Source organism: Cyrtonyx montezumae, unplaced genomic scaffold (assembly GCF_038088225.1).
Source record: "Cyrtonyx montezumae isolate F1298 unplaced genomic scaffold, pur_monq_1.0 scaffold_32, whole genome shotgun sequence".
In the NCBI taxonomy this organism is placed as follows: Eukaryota; Metazoa; Chordata; class Aves; order Galliformes; family Odontophoridae; genus Cyrtonyx; species Cyrtonyx montezumae.
Genome location: NW_027072037.1, coordinates 4,930,296 through 4,948,810, shown reverse-complemented (window position 1 = coordinate 4,948,810; position 18,515 = coordinate 4,930,296). Strand labels below are relative to the sequence as shown.

General features: G+C 37.8%; 1 protein-coding gene across 1 annotated transcript in view; it reads right to left on the bottom strand.

The window, feature by feature from the left end:
• Positions 1–4,461: 4,461 nt before the first annotated feature.
• The window catches only part of LOC136053876 (sodium channel protein type 5 subunit alpha-like), a 31,086-nt gene continuing 17,032 nt past the window's right edge, over positions 4,462–18,515 (bottom strand). Inside the window, exons 15-27 of the mRNA XM_065744831.1 lie at positions 17,651–18,004; positions 16,244–16,678; positions 15,414–15,557; positions 14,543–14,660; positions 14,002–14,156; positions 13,209–13,382; positions 12,766–12,873; positions 10,848–11,126; positions 10,171–10,224; positions 8,696–8,833; positions 7,996–8,100; positions 7,319–7,589; positions 4,462–5,657 (exon numbers count right to left, since the gene is read on the bottom strand). Coding sequence (XP_065600903.1) covers positions 4,462–5,657; positions 7,319–7,589; positions 7,996–8,100; positions 8,696–8,833; positions 10,171–10,224; positions 10,848–11,126; positions 12,766–12,873; positions 13,209–13,382; positions 14,002–14,156; positions 14,543–14,660; positions 15,414–15,557; positions 16,244–16,678; positions 17,651–18,004 — 3,531 coding nt within the window. The remainder of the gene's footprint in view (positions 5,658–7,318; positions 7,590–7,995; positions 8,101–8,695; positions 8,834–10,170; positions 10,225–10,847; positions 11,127–12,765; positions 12,874–13,208; positions 13,383–14,001; positions 14,157–14,542; positions 14,661–15,413; positions 15,558–16,243; positions 16,679–17,650; positions 18,005–18,515) is intronic.

Genomic DNA, 18,515 nt, shown 5'->3' with positions numbered 1-18,515 from the left:
TGTGCAAGAGATCTTTCATGAAGGTGGACAGGAGTAGTTTTCCCTTTGCAAATACCACAGCTCCTGTGTAAGTGCCAGTTGCCTTCAGGTTAACTGCAGGTCCCCATCTGACACAGCTTTATCAAAATACCAGTGGATAAGATCTGCCACATCTTTCCTTCTTTCTTAGTAAATAGATTTAAAATCTATTTTATTCAATTTCCCACTTATCTTCAGGTCTCTGGTTATTTCGCTTTCAAAATATGTTCCAACACCCTCAAACACACTCAGTTCAGATTAGTGAGTGCTTGAATTGCTTTTTTTTTTTTACCTCCTTTTCAAATACAAGCATTACATTTGGATTTGATTTTGTTTATCTTTTTCATCCTGCTGTCTTTCCTGTTTTGTCACATTCCCACAAAACCCTCACTGAGAGATCTGCAGATCCACACGCCAGCTCTCAGCAGCATTTCTGAGCAAGGATTACTTGGGCCCCCAGTTTGATTGCTTTAATTCTCTCCTGTGTTCATCCAAGGTTGTACTCACATTTCCATGCAAACATATCCTGTTAGACAAGGAAAAAATAATTCCATATTGAACTTATTACATCTAAGGGAGAATATTTACCTGGACTATTAACTCTACCTATGATGGGTGGATAGATAGTTAGACAGACAGACAGAGTGATAATCTTGAACTCTAATGCTGTCCAAAACTTCCTTAGTGCCTTCCTCACTCTAAGGCATTCCTGTATCTTTATTTCTTTAATCATCTCCTCTATATAGTCCTCTGGTTGTTGCTAACTCTTTTTTCTTAGGAATGTTTATGTCTAAACCTCTGGACTGGACATAAAATTCTCAACTTCTGTTACACTTTGGGTATGTCATTTTGATCTCAAACCACTAGGAGGAAGCATTCAACAAGTTTCACTGCTCTGGTGCAGATCCCACTCTTAAATGGTGATTTTATGATTGTTCTGAGTAGGAGCCTGGGGTCTGCTGGGTCACACTTCTCTTTAAAGTGCAGCACATAATCTCTTGAAGAAATATACTACTATTCACCTTTCAGTCAACCTGGCTCCACTGCTTCTGATGCAGTGTGGTTTCAGAACCCCAGTCTCAGAAAAGAAGATATTCCTAATTTCAAAGGTAATTTCCTTTCTGGCTCTTCCTCACGTCTTTTAAATACCCTTCTCCTTTGCATGTATTTTCCTACTGCTTTATGTACCAAGAGTTACAATGCATCTTCTCCTCTGTTATTTCTAAGCTGAGCAATCTAACTTTGGATCACTTTTCATAACAGAGAATGCTGTTTGTTCTAGTATTGCTCCTCTGCACTTAATCTAGTTTTAATTCACTGTTGAATTGCAAAGATCTCTGGCAAATAGGAGGAAGGACCTTTCTTTGCTTTAAAGGGCAATGCAGCTCCAGTGATTTCCCCAAGCAGTTGAGAGTCACTGAACTGAGTGATCAATACAATCCCATTATGATAATAGTCTCAGTGGTAAAGTCACTACAGATCCTGACCTTAATGAAAAAAAAAATAGCTTTTTTTGAACAGTCTCACATTCTTTTCTTTTCCTGTGTTTTTTTCCTTTTTTCCTTTTTTTTCCCTCTAACTCCTTTTCTCTTTAGAGAAGCTGTGGATGCCGCACTCTTGGAGGAGCACAATGCCTGGTTGGATGGGGCCCTGGGCAGCCTGGTGTGTTGGGAAGCAACTATCACATGGAAGAGGGTTGGAACTGTATGAGTCCCTTCCAACCTAAAGCCATTCTACGATTCTATGACTGAGGTGCAAGTATTCAAGACCTTTCCATTATTATTTCAGTACTGACATCAGTAGAATCCGAATCTAAGAGTTCAGAGGAGAACCAGAAGAGCATACCAAGAAGACTGACTTCCCCAGAATGATGTCACTCTCACTCAGAAGGGCTTCTGCAGAGGGCAGTATTTACCTTACATGTCACTGCCAATCCTCACACTGATAAACACATCACTGGGAGCACCAAATTGTATTTTGCATGGCAACAAACTGTAACAACATATTGGTGGGAAAATTCAGCATCTACTGCCAAACCACTGACATCCGACTCTGATGTCATGGGCCAACGCCATAAAATAGGAGGCATTATTTTCAGAGCAACCCTAGTATTAATCCAATCGAAAATACACCTTCCTGGCAAAGACAACTTGTATTCCCTTTGGGTATGTGATTATTTAAATGCATAATCTCCTGAAATGATGCAATACCAGAACTGTTCAGTGCCCATCCAAATCAATGAACACGGTGCATGTGGCTCATTTCTGCTTCTCAGTGGACTCTGCATGCTGTGGGAAGCAGATATCTGGCAGAGCTGGGCTGGGAAGCACCATCCCATAGTTCAGTGTCTTCAGCTCCCGGGTTGTGGTCAATCACAAGTAAGTGGATGTGTTTAAAAAAAAATCACTTTACCCAACTGAAAACAGAATCACAGAATCATAGGGGTTGGAAGGGACCTCAAGAGATCATCGAGTCCAACCCCCCTGCCAGAGCAGGTTCCCTGCACCAGGTCGTACAGGTCGGTGTCCAGGTGGGTCTTGAATATCTCCAGAGCAGGAGATTCCACAACCCCCCTGGGCAGCAATTAAAACATTTAATTTTATTAATTTGTACTCATTAACTTCTAATTTTTTGGGAAGGAATAGATTCCCCTTCATTCCAATGGCACAGAGCTGCTGTATTCTTTAGTACAAAGTAAATCCAATGTTCACCTACTTTAAAATTTGAGGAACTTAGTCATATCTTCTTGAAGGTGCTATGAAGCCAGGAGAGAGCAGGAGAAGCTTAGGGAATACCACAAAATAAATTAAAAGGTATTCTAAATATTATTTATTTGCAATCAATGTTCCAGGCAGACTTAACTATAAACAGTTTTGTTGTTAAGATATATTTTACCATCTATAATAAAAGGAAATTTCTGTCCAAAGTGCTCACAATCTGAAGAGGTGAAAAAGGTGGGAGAAAAGCGAGAGACACGAGACAGGCCATCTAACTGCCATGTAGGGAAGAGGTGCTGAAGAGAGTAACCAGCTTGCTGCAGGTCACACAGGGAGTGTACAGCAGGTCCCATCCAGCTGCAAAACCCATTTTTCTTTCTGGCTGGAGGGAAGCTCATCTGATCCTTGACAAATCTTGTAAATCCAACTGCACAACTACAACTGAGTAACTAGGAGAAATACAGAACTTATTCTGCTGACTTGCATGTAACATGCCTGAAGTTTAAAGGAGTAATTAAAATGTCAAAGGTGATTTAAGACTACCCCTAGTGCATGACAAAGGATACCCCTAGTGGATGACAACAGTCGTTAGACAGCAAAGTGCATGAGCCTAAAGTATCTACAAAGTACACGTGCAAATGATGGAAGACCACATATTGTTTGGACATGTGCTTCCCTGGGAAAACTAAACTTGTAAGGACACAATAAGGATAAAGACCTTTGTAAGGAAAATGCGGTGACAGTCATGAAAGACCATCTGCATACTTAGTTTCATAAAAAGCAGCATCTGCAACTACATCCAAAGCATTAACCTCAGAATGAAGTGCCTCAACTCAGATTTCCTAACTATCCACATTACTTGTACCATAGTTTCTTCTAACCTATGCAGGGGCAAGAAAACTGACCCTTCCACTGAGGAAGATACAACAGGAGAGGATTACTGCTGGCACCCACCTCAGGTTGATGCCTCACCCCATGGCCTTGGATGATGCTCACCACCGTGACCAAGGTAGCTTTCATGGTGCCCACAAGACGCTCTCTGTCGGAGTTTCTGTATAAGGGTTCAGTACAACTTCTGGAATACTAAGAGTTGCATTTTTTATTTTGTTAAGCTGCAGTAACACAATTAGCATACATGCCATGATTTTTTCTGTAGGTTGATCATATTGGAAGAAGTCCACTACACTGTGGATCATGCAGGGGCTAAGTTTTAGTTCCCAAACATTAAAAAAATCAGTAGCCATTTATTTAAAAAATTTATAATGAGAATTATCAACTGGGGAGTGGACTAAGGAGAAATCCTAGCTACTTGCCCTTAATTTATACAAAATATGATATTCTTCTTCTGTTCTCTGGTAGATCTGTTGCTGCTTGAGCTCTCTGCTTCTTGAAGTAGATCCTCATAAGACAGCAGGTGTGATGTCAGATGTGACATTATTTGTCAGTGCTATGAACACACTACCTTGGGAGCTGTCTTGAAGTAGTGGGATACCATTGATAAGACAGACCTAAAATCCTCCATAGCTTTTTCTGCCTATATTAATATTAAACTAAGCAGAACATAGAGTCCAAGGCTAAAGCTTGTCCATTAGCACAGTTAACACAGGCAGAAATGGTTGTGATCAACTTTGACAGTTCTGTTTTAATAGGGAAGGCTGCCCCAGCTGATGTGTATTTACATTATCTACTACTGTGAACATTTCTTAACAGCATTGTTACTCATGAACTATTTAACGTCCAGAGATTTTTGGTCACCTGTAAATTCATTCTCAGTCATCAGATTGCCACTACTGACTCTTGTGACACTGTCATATGATGGAGGAAATGATGTTGAGGATGAAGTTTGAGATCTGTCAAGATTATTGCCATAGTTTTCACCCATCATGGAAGCTATGAGTCCTTCTCTTTCTGGAGCAACATCTCCAAGAGAGTCACCACTGTAAGTTCTGTGATGATAGAGGTAGGAAGCATGCTTTATGGAGCGTTGGAGCAAATGACTCCTGTAGGCACGCTGGATGACTGTGGCAGAAGCTTCCTCTTGTCTGTGTCTGAGTGTAGTGGAGATAGGCTCATAGGATATTTTGGATGGATTGACTGCCATGAACTTCTCCTCCATCTGTACTTTCAGTGTATCCATCTCCCCAGAATCCCCTAACACTCGTTTGGTAAAAGCAAATAAGATATCCAAGCAATGGATCCTATCTCCACTGACCATAGGCAGGTCCATTGCTATAAGTTCAACTTTGTTTGGTTTTGGTACACGTAAGGGTTCAGCCAGAGCATCTGCAAAGTCTGAAAGTACAGAGAAAGTTATGAACTGAGTTGCTTCAGGGTCAAACTTCTCCCAGATTTCATAAAAGATGTCAAAGTCATCTTCCCCTAAAGGTTCTGTACTTTCCTCAGTAGCAGCATTGAAGTTCTCCAAAATAACAGCTATGTACATGTTCACAACAATGAGAAATGATATAATGATGTAACTCACAAAATAAACAATTCCTACTGCAGGTTTACCACATTCACCTACTCTACCTCTTATAGTTGGATCACAATACGGTGGCCCAGTGTTTAAAATAGGACTGAGAAGGCCATCCCAGCCAGCTGACGTTGTGATTTCAAAGAGACAGAGCATGCTGTTAGCAAAGGTTTGGAAGTTGAACATGTCATCAATGCCATCTTCCATCTTCACATAGGCAAAGTTAGTCATGCCAAAAATGGCATAAATGAACATGACCAGAAAAAGCAGGAGGCCGATGTTGAACAGAGCAGGCAGGGACATCATTAAGGCAAAAAGGAGAGTTCGAATTCCTTTGGCAGCCCGGATGAGTCTCAGTATTCGTCCAATTCGAGCCAAGCGAATGACCCTGAAGAGTGTAGGCGGTAAGAAATGTTCAAATGCTTTACCAATGCCAGAAAGCAGTAAGGCTGCAAAGGAAAGGGTAATAACTTGTTAGAATATCACATTTCTTCTTAGCTAGTTATAGGATGAAATTATAATATCTATACAGTTGGAGAATATATCATATGTGGGAGCTAATAGCCTAACATTAAAACCTTTAATAGAAGTTCAAAATCAGCCATTATGAACTATATCCTTCATCCACTGGAAGACAGTATTTGTTGCAACAAGAACAGCAGTCACCTCTTTTAAAAATCTGTATCTGTAAATACTTGCTGACTGAAGGCTTTCTCTGAAATTAATTGCATGAACTCTTCAGCAAGCCATGGTTATGTATTTACCTTCTAACTTTGATATCAGCTGCTGACACTGAGGTAGATGTCAGTCACTTTTCTCAGGTGACAAGTGGTAGAACATTAGGTAACAGCCACATGTTACACCAGGAGCAATTTAGATTAGACGTCAGTGTGAATTTCTTTATGGAAGGAGTGATAAGACACCAAGCAGGCTGCTAAGGGATGTGATGCAGTTGCCATCGCTAGAGGTATTTACGAGATGTGTGGATATAGTGCTCCAGGACATAGTTCAGTGGTGGGCTTTAGAGTGCAATGTAGCAGATGGACTTAATGATTTTATGCCTCTCTTCCAACCTAAAAGGTTCTATGTCATACACAGCTAAACTCAGAAAACAAAATATAATAACAATGTCACGATCATCATATAGATAACATAATCAAGATGCATACAAGCATAACCACTGAGGAACATCAGTGTAGTACATGACACTAAGTTTATTTGCGAACACAGACATAATCTGTGTATTTTATCTTTATTTTGCATGAAAACTGACTTACAGATCTAGTAGCTCTAGAAGCAGAGGTCTGGCTTTTCTAAGTTTAGATACTTTGGATACATTTTTCTGGATTTTCACTTCAGGAACTTAATTGCTTAAGGAAGAGCTATATTCTTATTGTGAGCCAAAACATAACTCGCAATAATGAAACTAGTACTATTTCTTCCCTTAAATGTCTTCTTTCGATTTTGGAAGTCCTGGCCCTTGGAATAGTTAAATTGGCAGAAGAGTTCTTTACTGTGTTCTTCCACTGCATTCTCTTCACGTGAAATCTAGTACATTTGGGTTGTTCTCTTTTATTCTGCTACGCAATACCAACTCATAATTTCAGCCATTTAAGTCAAAGTTTCCAGAAACAGAATTCTAACATCTATAGTCTGACTCTAATCTTCATATTCGCTATGTATTTAAAATCTCTGTTAAAACACAGATGACAAAAAGCATCATTTTTTATCTGACCAAAGATTTCATTGTTGGTGTAAATCTGCAATAATGAAAATCATTGTGTAATATAGTACATTATGTTGGTGTGTTGGATCATTCTGTCTCTCACAATGAAAAACAACTTTAAAAAACTACAATGAAATATTTTATGTAAAACAGCTTTAATTATTTTTGAAATACTCTTATTAGAAAAATAGTAGAAATTTTAAAATATATAATTTCCTATTTTAATAAAAGCATGGTGGGTTTTTTAGGCTGTGCATATCTTTTTACTCAATATTTTTTGCATTTTGGCATCCATTTGAAGATGATAAGTTTAAACCTTTTTTTTTTTTTTTTTGAAAAGAATGACTGAATTATTAAAGAATTTGTCAGTTCAGTTCTACTTACCAACAATTGACATGATCACAACAACTATATCAAATATGTTCCAGGCATTCGAGAAATAGTACTGCCTCAGAGCCACCAATTTCATTATACATTCTATAGTAAAGATAGCAACGAAGAATATATTGATTTTGTTAAGAACATTAGTCTTTGTGTCACTTTGTTCGTAGGCTTCCACCATCATGGTGATCATGTTAAGGCAGATGAGAATCATGATGGCGATATCAAAGGCTTGATTTGTTACAATATCAAAAAGGAATCCTTGGTATTTGTTCTAGAGGGAAACAAATACAATTGGCATCAGTTACAAAAGTAGGGAATAATCAACCATACATGTTTTCTGTCAGAACCAATTTTTTTTTTTTATTATTATGTCACTTAACTATGGTAAAGACAGAGAAATTTAAGGAAGGCAGAAAATTTGAAGTTCCTCCCATCCTGAAGTTTAATCACTGCTAAGCTAAATGCAATCCTGGTAATACTGTTCAGAAAGCTCAATAAATATTTAACTTCTAAAATCTTCCAATATCACTTTTTGGTATAGAATTGTCTTTCAGCTCTGAATAACAATGTAAAGATTGTATGTATACTTCATATTCAATCTCAAAAATATGCACTTTTACATGAATTATATTGATTTCATAATGAATATTCTTTTTGAGGAATTCAGATGTTCTTACCAACGGTCTTGGAATGGGTTTTTGAGGTTTCTTGGATCCCAACTTTTTCATGGCATTGTAGTATTTTTTCTGTTCTTCTGTCATAAATATATCTTCCCCACCGAAGTATATAAAGAAACGTCAATGTTATTTGGTTAGATAGCAGCACTTTTGTAGTTACAGATGTCTAAATTACTGGAAATCATCATTCCTTTCTTTTCACATCTTGCTGGCACTAGCTCTCGTCATGATTTGTAACTGGGCCCAAAAATAGCAGAGTAGCATAAACCATACGTTCACATAGCAGAAGTTCTGGGGTGAAACATAAGTACCTCAGAAACATGAAAACAGAGAAGCTGCTGAAAACCTAAGTATCAATAAGACTTGCCCTGGATTCCCACGTTCTGTTCTTTTTGAACATACTTGTACACTCTGTAAGCATGCATTTTCTAAGAAAACAGTGTCAGTACCAAGGTAAGGAGCAATATTTTATGGGGGTGAAGAGCAGATGCCATTGCTTCTGAAGCACTGGGAATGAGCTGGATGCTCCAGCTATCATGGAAGAGAAAGAACGAGCCTCACCCTGCATGCTACTTTTGCAACTGCTCTAGTAGATGTAGATAGAAGTTTTAAATGTTAAATACAGCAAGGACATTGTTCTCAGAAAGGCGGCATTGCTGATGATATAGAAGGTGCCTGGGAGCACAATCAGTATACTTATCTTTTTCTTTTGTTGGTTGAAATTGTCTATAATAACACCAACGAAGAGATTCAGGGTAAAGAAAGATCCAAAGATGATGAAGATCACAAAGTAGAGATACATAAATAAACTGTGCTCCATTTTTGGCTGTTCGTTTTCCTGCAGGAATGAAAAGCAACATGAAACATGACCTATAATAACATGGGCCCAATTCAAAATAATCTTCATATTGCAGATCCTCTAAGAAATTGATTCCAGGAAGAAATAAAATTAACAGCTTTACTGCTAGTTCTGAAAAAATTGCTACAGTTTTAAACCACAAGTATATCGTAATGTGAAATGTTATATGTATATGGTACTGTTGCAAGGAACATAAAATAATAGAAGAAAATAACATTAATCACTGTGAAAATCTAGGACCTCATAGAAGACAAAAGGACATTTTTGCTTATGCTGACTACTATCACTTTTGAAACTGAATACAGTTCTTATGAAATGATATGCTACAGTATTATTGACCCATTGAAAATATGGCTCAAAATAACAACACTGCAAAGCATTAATACCATAAGACTTTGTTAATTTGATTTCTTTTACAGTATTTGTTTATGGATGAATCATTGTAGGAGTGGATAATTTAATTTGTAGTGGTACTGAATATATTTGCATTGAAAAGTTTATGAAATAAAAATTACTCTTAGCTTAGTGATGAATGAAGTTTAGTTTTTGGGTATTTTGTTTTGTTGTTGTTTGCTTGTTTTGCACAAAAGCTGATCTTTCTTTCCCTTTCAGTCCTGATATTGGACTTTCTTGACATGACTTCACAAACATTTCAGAAGTACCAGTTCTGCTTCTTCCAATAAGAATGGGAGCTGTAAAGTGCTCAGTAGATAGAAAATCAAAACTATTTAGAAGACTAATTCCAAGCTCTTGCCAATAAAAATATTGGCCTGGGTATGTTTTTTTCCTTTTTAACAAAAACAAACATACAAACAAACAAAGATAAAGGAACAAAACCCAACCCAACTAGCTTTCTTTTATGGTTATTATAGATAATAAAACCAAATTTATTTTCCCAATTGAAACATTATAAATATACTCGTATAGAATCACAGAATCACAAGGTTAGAAACAACCTACAAGATCATCCAGTTCAACTCTCCTCCCATCACCATTGCTGCCACAACACTAAACCATATCTTGTTGCTCCTCATCCAGGCACCTCTTGAACACTGCTAGGGATGGAGACTCCACCCCCTCCCTGGGCAGGCCATGATCTAATTGCTTTACCCCTCAGCTGAAATCCTTATGAGCTTACTGATTAGATCTCCATTAGCATCAAGATAGTTCAGATTCATTCACAAACGAAATGCCTACATCAGCTGATAAAAGACTTTACTGGAAAGCTCTAGTACCACCAACAAATGTCACTGTGTTAAAATTGCAGTGAATTTGCAGAAACACATAGAGGTGTTTAACACAAAAAGTCAGCTCACCTCTCGTGAGTCTACTGCTGCATACATAATCTCCATCCAACCTTTAAATGTTGCCTAGAATGAAAGATTATCATAAATATGTTGAACTTCTGGAGCAAAAGTCTTCACACCATATTCAGTATCCAAATGACGCTGGCTGGGGAAAGAGGCTTTACTGTAGTCCTAAGCACCTAACACCAAATGATTTCAGGGAAAATTGTCACTGCTGTATGTGACAGCCTCTCCCCTTACATAAAGGGAAAGCCTGGCAAGATGGAACAGACCACATTGTTCTATAATCCTCCTGTGACAAACCTTCTACTCAACACCTTATAGCCCATGTGCCTGAGCAAACCTGTAGCAGATTAGGTCAATATTCTACCCAGACATCCTCTCTGGGCTGACTACAGCTCTTGGGCATATGAATGGTTTTTTGTTATCCAGGGAAGCTAGCATATCACTCACCTGACAGGTACTTTTTCCCTAAAGAAATGTATGGTGGGATCCAGTTTGTCCCCATCTTAGAATACCTCAGCTTTTTCAATTGTCATTCACTAACAGCACTGGTCTTTGATCAGCAAGCTATGAGGTAAGAGCAGGCTGTTAGACCTGTTTTCCACCATCTATTGAGATGAGTTAGGGGTTGGCAGGATGCCCATCTGACTTGGCACTGGCAAGCAAAGGCAAGCAGCACTTACCACCTGAAGAAGAGCCAGGTAGCCAGAGCCAACATTATCAAAATTGACTTTAACATTGACCCAGAAGATTTTTCCTGTGTGATTCCATGCTTTACAGTCTGCTATGTCATTGACTGAACTATTCAATTCCGAATTTTCTTCTGTTAGGTTGACACATTTTCCAAACTTCCCAGCAAACAGGTTGACTCCCATGATGCTAAAGATGAGCCAGAAGATGAGGCAGACGAGCAGAACATTCATGATGGAAGGGATGGCTCCCACAAGGGCATTGACCACCACCTTGGATGAAATGGGAGAGGAAAATAGCACTGAGAAAAATAGCAAACACAGGCTCAAGTATCTGCTCAATGCAATTGGCTGTTGTAAAAAACTAAGCTGTCAATTAGCCTTCTCAACAATCAGAAACTGTATATTTTCCATGTAAATATATGTCACAGTTGATGTGGGGACCTCGAACAAAGATTCAGAGATGCAAAATCTTAGTCTCTCAATGAAATCATTGGAATATTTCAATTTGCTATGAGGCACCACTACATACACAGGCTACAGTGTGAGTCCATCCTCTTCTGATGACTTTCCCTTGGTTTTGGTGTGTTTTGATTTCTTTATAACCTTTTATAACAGAAGATTTATGAATCATTCTCCCATAAGTGCTAATGCAAATAACTGTATTATTAACACTGTGAAACGTAGTATTTCAAAAGGATTGCTAATGACTATTCACTAGCATTTTTGTTAAACCTATTTTTTTTAATGCATCATTTTTGCATTTGAGGTCCACAACTATGATCCAATTTGTGCTGCAGGATCCCAGAAGATATCCAAGTAATTTTTGAATATATGCTAAGAAATAACAGTTTGCTTGATTAAATAAGGCAGTGCAAAGTTGTAAAATGTATCCGAGTATCAAGCCAGTGAACTTAGCAGTTAGATAGCCATCTGATAGGCTAAAATAAAAATGAGAAAGCACTGTGAAGGTTTTTGGAAACCTTTTTGCAAACATTCTGCTTAGGTAAGATAGAAACTGTGATGGAGCCTGGTTCAAAACTGACTTCAGATATGGAAAGCTTGGTGTCAAATTAACAGAATGCATTAATTTTTGTGCACTTTCAAGTGGCAATATTGCAGAGAGCATGCAGCTTCACTTCCAAATGATACCCAAGTGCAGTTTATATTTCAGCTGCACTGAGGTTGCATTCCCATGATAATGTGTGATGGTGATGCCATGTAATCTCTGCTGACAAATCTGAATGTATTCCCTAGACCAAAGTTGAGTCCAAACACTGCTGTGGTTACCACCACTGTTTCACATGATAGTATATAGAAGTTTTGTGTATGAGTGATTTCTTCACATTTGTGCAATGATAGATTCTTAATGAGTCACATTCAACAGTCTCACATCGTTCCAAGCACTCCTTTGAAGGAAAAAGGCAGCAAATATTCTACAGAAAATCAGATCTACTTTTTGTAAGAATATAATAAGGAAAATAATTTGGGTAAAATATGCCTGAGCAGCCTAAAGATTTTGTAAACCAATTCAATAAAAACTTGTAGAATGGAGATGATTCTTTCCTCTGAATTAGCTTTTTGTGAGCATTTAAAAGAAGGAAAATTGCTACCTCCAAATTCTTTTACTCTACTTTGCTTCAGGTTTTATCAGTAAGACAGAAGTGCAGGAATGGCTGAGCAGCAAAAGAGTAAAGTTCTTCCTGGTCTCATTTTAATTTCAGCAGCATTTGGGATTGATCACTTGAGTAAAGTCTGTAAAGAGCAGCCAAGTGTAGAGGAGCCCTTTAAGAATTAATTTTATAAATCCTTAACTTTGCAGACACATGAACTCATAAATATGCAGCTAAGTGTTATGATACCATCACATGTTTATTAGAACTGACAGGCTTTAATTTGTATTCAGACTTACCCTCATCCCCTCAAATCGTGACAATGCTCTTAAGGGTCTCAGAGCTCGAAGAGTCCTAAGAGATTTCACAGCATCAAGTGAGCTACCAAAGAGACTTATTAAAGAGACCTGAACGGGGAGACAAAACAAAGTATTAGCAACATCTTGGCCTCTGTTTCTTTTATTCTTGCTAAAAATAAAAAATATCAGCACCTAGAGTATGATATCGTTAATGGAGGCAACAGCATTTTCTTGATTTTATGTCCAGAAAAGAATTGGTGATTGTGCTGCTAAGTCTTGCATCAGGATCTGCATAGAATCATACAACAGCTTGGGTTGGAAGGGACCTTAAAACCCACCCAATTCCAACCTCCTGCAGTGGGCAGGTTGCCCCATCCAACCTGGCCTTGAACACCTCCAGGAATGGGGCATACAAACGTAGAAATGCTGGAGGCATAACTTACATCTACAATGAAGAAATCAAGCCAGCACCAGGCACTGGTGAAATACTTTTTGAAGCCATAAGCCACCCATTTCAGGAGCATCTCCAGAACAAAGACAAAAGTGAACAATTTGTCGAGAAATGACAACATAGCTTTGATGGTTTTTCTCTCGTTTATATGGATGTCTTCAAATACCTGAAATCAAAATACACAAATGAATTGAAAAGTCAGGGATAAGCTTAAAAACACAGAAGTCTAGAAACAATAAGGCCTCTTCATCATTCAGTACATAATTTACACAGGCATGAACCTTACCTTTTACTCAAAGATATGTCAGCTGACAAACTGGTAATTCTTCCTGTCCTTTCTCTTTCTTTTTCTCTACAGTATACACTCTCATGGACACATATAGACCATGCATGCTGGGATCTTAGGAGAAAAGTGTATTTCTAGATTTTTTTTTCCAAGAATTTTATGCTTTCAAGAGAGCTGAAGTACTAGATATCATTTACATATTTTAATGATATATAAAAACATTTACATTTCACAACTGCGAAAGCCAGAAGAATCTTATGTACAGCCAGAATGAAAACAGCTTGTGAGAGCTGTATATTTTTAGCATTTGTAATATTTATAATTTGTAATAGTTCGAATCATAAAACTGTGATAATTACAATAGCAGATAAATGACTGCTCTTTTTCACCTGGTGAGTTCAAAGGTATATCTTGTGTTTTCTGCCAAACATAACTTATCTGGGTGCTATTAAAGCTAAAAATGCTTCTAAAGAAATAAGTTAAATTGTGTTCCACAAACCAGGGCTCCACTGCTCAGAAGAATCATGAATACAATAAAGGATTCAAACCAGGAGTGCTCAACAATTTGGTAGCAGGTTTTCCTCAGATTCCACCATGTTTTTCCTCCAAAGTTTACAGCTCTACCCTTATAGCAACGAAAGTATCTAACGCAACCTGAAAGTGAGAGATAAAAATTGCAAGTAATGGAAGTACATGTAGACCAAAGACAAATCAGATGTGCTTTGTTCTGGTGCCCATTGTCAGGAGTGGTCTGATTTTATACACTTGGGTTAATTCAAAACTGATTTTGACTCACCTCACTTCTCTATAGTGATCTACTTTTTAGTGTTCTGATCTTCACCACTTACAAGCAATCCATTGTTTTTTTTAAGGAAAAAGAGTTTATTTTTTCTGGTGCCACAATCTCTCTGTTCACTACACAGGGATGATGACCAAATCATTTGTTGACATCTAAAATTAAGTGAAATTAACCTCACCCTATCAGCTCAGCATTCCTAGAACAACAGGATTTTTGACACTTCACAAACATGTAAGCTTACCTTCTGGAAAACATTTTTCTGGTGTCTTGTCTTCAGCAAACTCTGGAATCTGCCTCAACAGATCTTCAGGGTTTGTCAGATCCACTGTGCTGCCTTCAGAAGAGCTGACAGAGTCAAACTGCCAAGCAAAAGATCAGGTATTGATTCTCCCTGCATTCAGTTCCAGATGAATAAGATCCACAAGCAAATGACATTCAGAATCTAAACTTGGTTATGTGCTAATATTACAAGTCAGGAATGGAATAGACTTTGTGACTTTAAAAGTGTGTAAGCTTGGAATTACCAATAGTTGCATTCAAATAGGAGCCTAAGGCATATTCGTACAGTATATATCCACATGAAACAATTTTAACTGCTCAATAAGATCATAAATTAGAGAGATTTAAACTTGCTTTCAAGTACATATGGTCCTCAATGGGCTAAAATCAGAAAAAACTAGGAAAACACATTCAAACAAAAGAACCAGATAAATATACATTCTGAACAACCATTAGAGTACTTTTGAATTAGAAACTGGAATTATAGTATGTATTATTCAATTCCAAGGCTTTTCTCTATCCCTTCAGACTAATGTATGATTGAGTCGGCTGTTTGTTACAAATGACTTACTCTTGGGTTTTGTCTTTGGTGTACTGCTGGAAAAGAGGTCATTTTCTTGAATGTTTTCTGAAAGATCAATATGTAGAAACCCAGCAAGGGTTCATTTTCATTCAAGAATTTGGGTCTTTCATTAACCAGTCAGACTGGCAACAACAAGCACAGTGCTGCTGCCACCACTGAATTCCACTCCATGAGCAAAAGCGTACCCAAGCCTAACCAGCACTAGAAAGTCGATGCCATAAAATCTATTTACATGTGTCTATATATTTACCTCTTTATGCTCTTGTGATGATGGTTCAACCTTCCTATCTTTTCCTAGATAAAGCACACTGAATTCTTCAGAGGAAAGTCCTGACACTTTACTCCAGCTTCCTGAAGTTTTCCCTCTTTCCCCTCTTTGCCTCAGATGATTTTCCTCCTGAAAATAATATGTGGATTAGCAGGGTTCTCTTTTCCCTTTTTTGGGGGTGGGTAAATTAGAAAAACATAAAAAGAAAAATAAGTTGTACATTTCATTTAAAGTGGGATGTTCTAGACAGAAATCACATTTAAGATCATTTTGAATCTGATACTATCTAGCAACAGAGATAGGAAAAATTTCCTAATGGCCATACAGCAATAAGGAATTAGTAATTCAGTGAGCTGATTAACACTGGGATCCTGAGACTACAGAAGTGAGATTTTTTGCATAGGGATTAAAAGGGAAACTTCATGTGGGAAACACCAAGACAAGAAAAGGACGTTATAAAAGCCTCCAAGTGATGAATTTACCCTCATTCTAAACATTCCTAACTGGTTCAAAATTTGTTAACTATGGAAATATGGGTCAGTGTATGCCACCATGTTGTGCCAATGACAGTCTTCTCCCAAGTATTTATCTTTCAGTATACATGCACCCTAATATAACAGAACCATAGACCGGCTTGGGTTGGAAGGGACCTCAGGGTCATAAGGTACCAACCCCCTGCTGTAGACATGGTTGCCAACCACTATATCAAGTACTAGATCAGACTGCTCAGAACCCTATCCAACCTGACCTTGAACACACGCAGGGTGTTTTGATTTGGGAGGTTTTGATCCCCAAACAAGCAAATGTATTACCTGCTTACTGTATTCTGTGTCTGAAAATGCACTCAGTTTATCCTCATCATCAAAGCCCTCACTTGTATTCTCTTCCTCAGCAATAGGGACACAAACAAACACATTGGGATTGGTAATAAAATCATCAAGACCTGAACATATTTCCCCATTTTTTTCAGCCCATTCAATATTGTAATCGTCTTTACAATGTTTTCTTTCTTTTCCCAAATGCAGTGGGTTCTGGGCAGTTGATTTGTTTTTCTTCCTGTGTGCTTTCTTTAGATGCCTGAGCTTTCCACAACAGGTGTCCCACATAACACTCTTCACAAAGTGCAGTCCCTTGTGAATCCTAGCAAAGGCAATCCGGAGATTATTCATCTCTCCATCATCTTCCACTGTTTGGAGACAGTCGGCGCTGAAGGAATTCAGCAGCAGTGCAATGAAGAGGTTGAGTACCTAGAAGTCATTTAAATATTGATAAAACAAGAAGCCTGGAGAGTTGCATTCATAAATCTAAAAACTCTAATGTAGAAGACAAAATGTTACAAAAGTTCAGTCTTACTGATCAAGTGAAAACAAAGCAAAGATGAAATGGCTATGACCAATCACATTACAATTGATTAATTAAATTTCCCTCTCGGTTCCCATGTCACTCTTCCCCCTAAAAGTTATTTAAAATGGTATCTAATTATTTGGTCAAAACAACTTTCAAACTTCATGGTAGTAACAAATACTACAGTCACAGCCAATTTGTTTAATGACAACTCTCCTCTTCAAACTAGAATTAAATAAGTCCTCCATGGAAGTTTCCCAACTGGGATGTAAAATCAGATAGTGTCACAGCAGTGCTGTCAAACATACAGCATTGTTGCAAAAATCAAAATCAAGAGAGGCTCAAAGGGAGGTTTCCTCCTTGTTTTAGAGTACATTTTAAACATACATATAAACGTTATTTTTTCCCTATTTATTTATTTAAATGCAATGGAAAAAATGGAAAAGAATTTTTCATATTAAGTCCTCTGATCCCATTTAGAGTGGGATTTACACTGCACAATTTTTCTACTTTCAGAACTGGACAAATAACACCTGGATCCACAGCAGGATGTTCATGGAAGTGACTGGCATAAGCTGTAGCTCTTGCATGTAAATAGACCTCCAGAGAATTCATCTAAGGAAGTGATTAAAAAGAATCCTGATTTCAGTGATATAACTGTAGATTCAATTATTGCTGATAAAGATCTTGGAAAACTTGAAACTAAGAACATACAGACAAAAGCTCAATGGCAGATAAAATAAGATTTTAGAGACTATAGCAGACATAGTAACTGTTTTACATGTGCTATGGTGATCTATTTTTTACTGATGAAGATCAATTAAGTTGACTCTAACATCAACAGTACTAAGAGAAGAAAATATTGAAAAACTCACCACTAAATTTCCTATAACCATGACCAGCAGAAAGACAAGAAGGCACAGTGGCTTTTCAGCTACCACCATGCAGTCCCACATGGTCTCAATCCATTCTCCACACAGAATTCGGAAAATGACAAGGAACGAATGGAAGAAGTCCATCATGTGCCAGCGTATTTCACCATTTTTTTTTATTTTGTCACCATAGATCCGATAGCTTCCCCCAAAAAGCTGCACCCCTACTATAGCAAAAATGAACACAATGATTCCCAGGACAAGGGTGAGGTTACTCAGCGCACCCAGGGAGTTGCCAATGATTTTAATGAGTGTGTTTAAAGTTGGCCAGGACTTTGCCAGTTTGAAGACCCTCAGCTGTGTGAAAACATAAAAAGTTGTGTTAGGCATCAGCAGAGATAACCAATTTTTCTGCTGTTCAGACCTGTAAAAACTACTCTGTAGACATTCTCCAGCAATATAGAGTTTGTGGCATGGCAGCACTAACACTTTTAGAAAAGTATTTATACATTTATTTACCCAAGAACTGAACAACATTGCAGAAATAAACCAAGAATCTCCTTAAGGACCTGCCTAGCCTGAGTTCTGGTAAGTGCTTGGCTCACACAGACAGAGACAGGCAGAGGATTTTTTCAGCATTCTCTCCAGTGTTAGATTATAAAGTAGATTAGTAAAGCATCCCCTTTCAAAAGCCATATTTGAGCTAGTATTTCATTAGTGACTTTGGTTTTGTAACATCTATGCTCTGGAATATTTTTTTCTCTGACTATTTCTTACTATATTAAGTGGAAATACATGGCATTAAACTTTAACTCTAACACTACAAGTTTAACAATATTTCTTCTTTCCATTTCTGAGAAAATTAAAC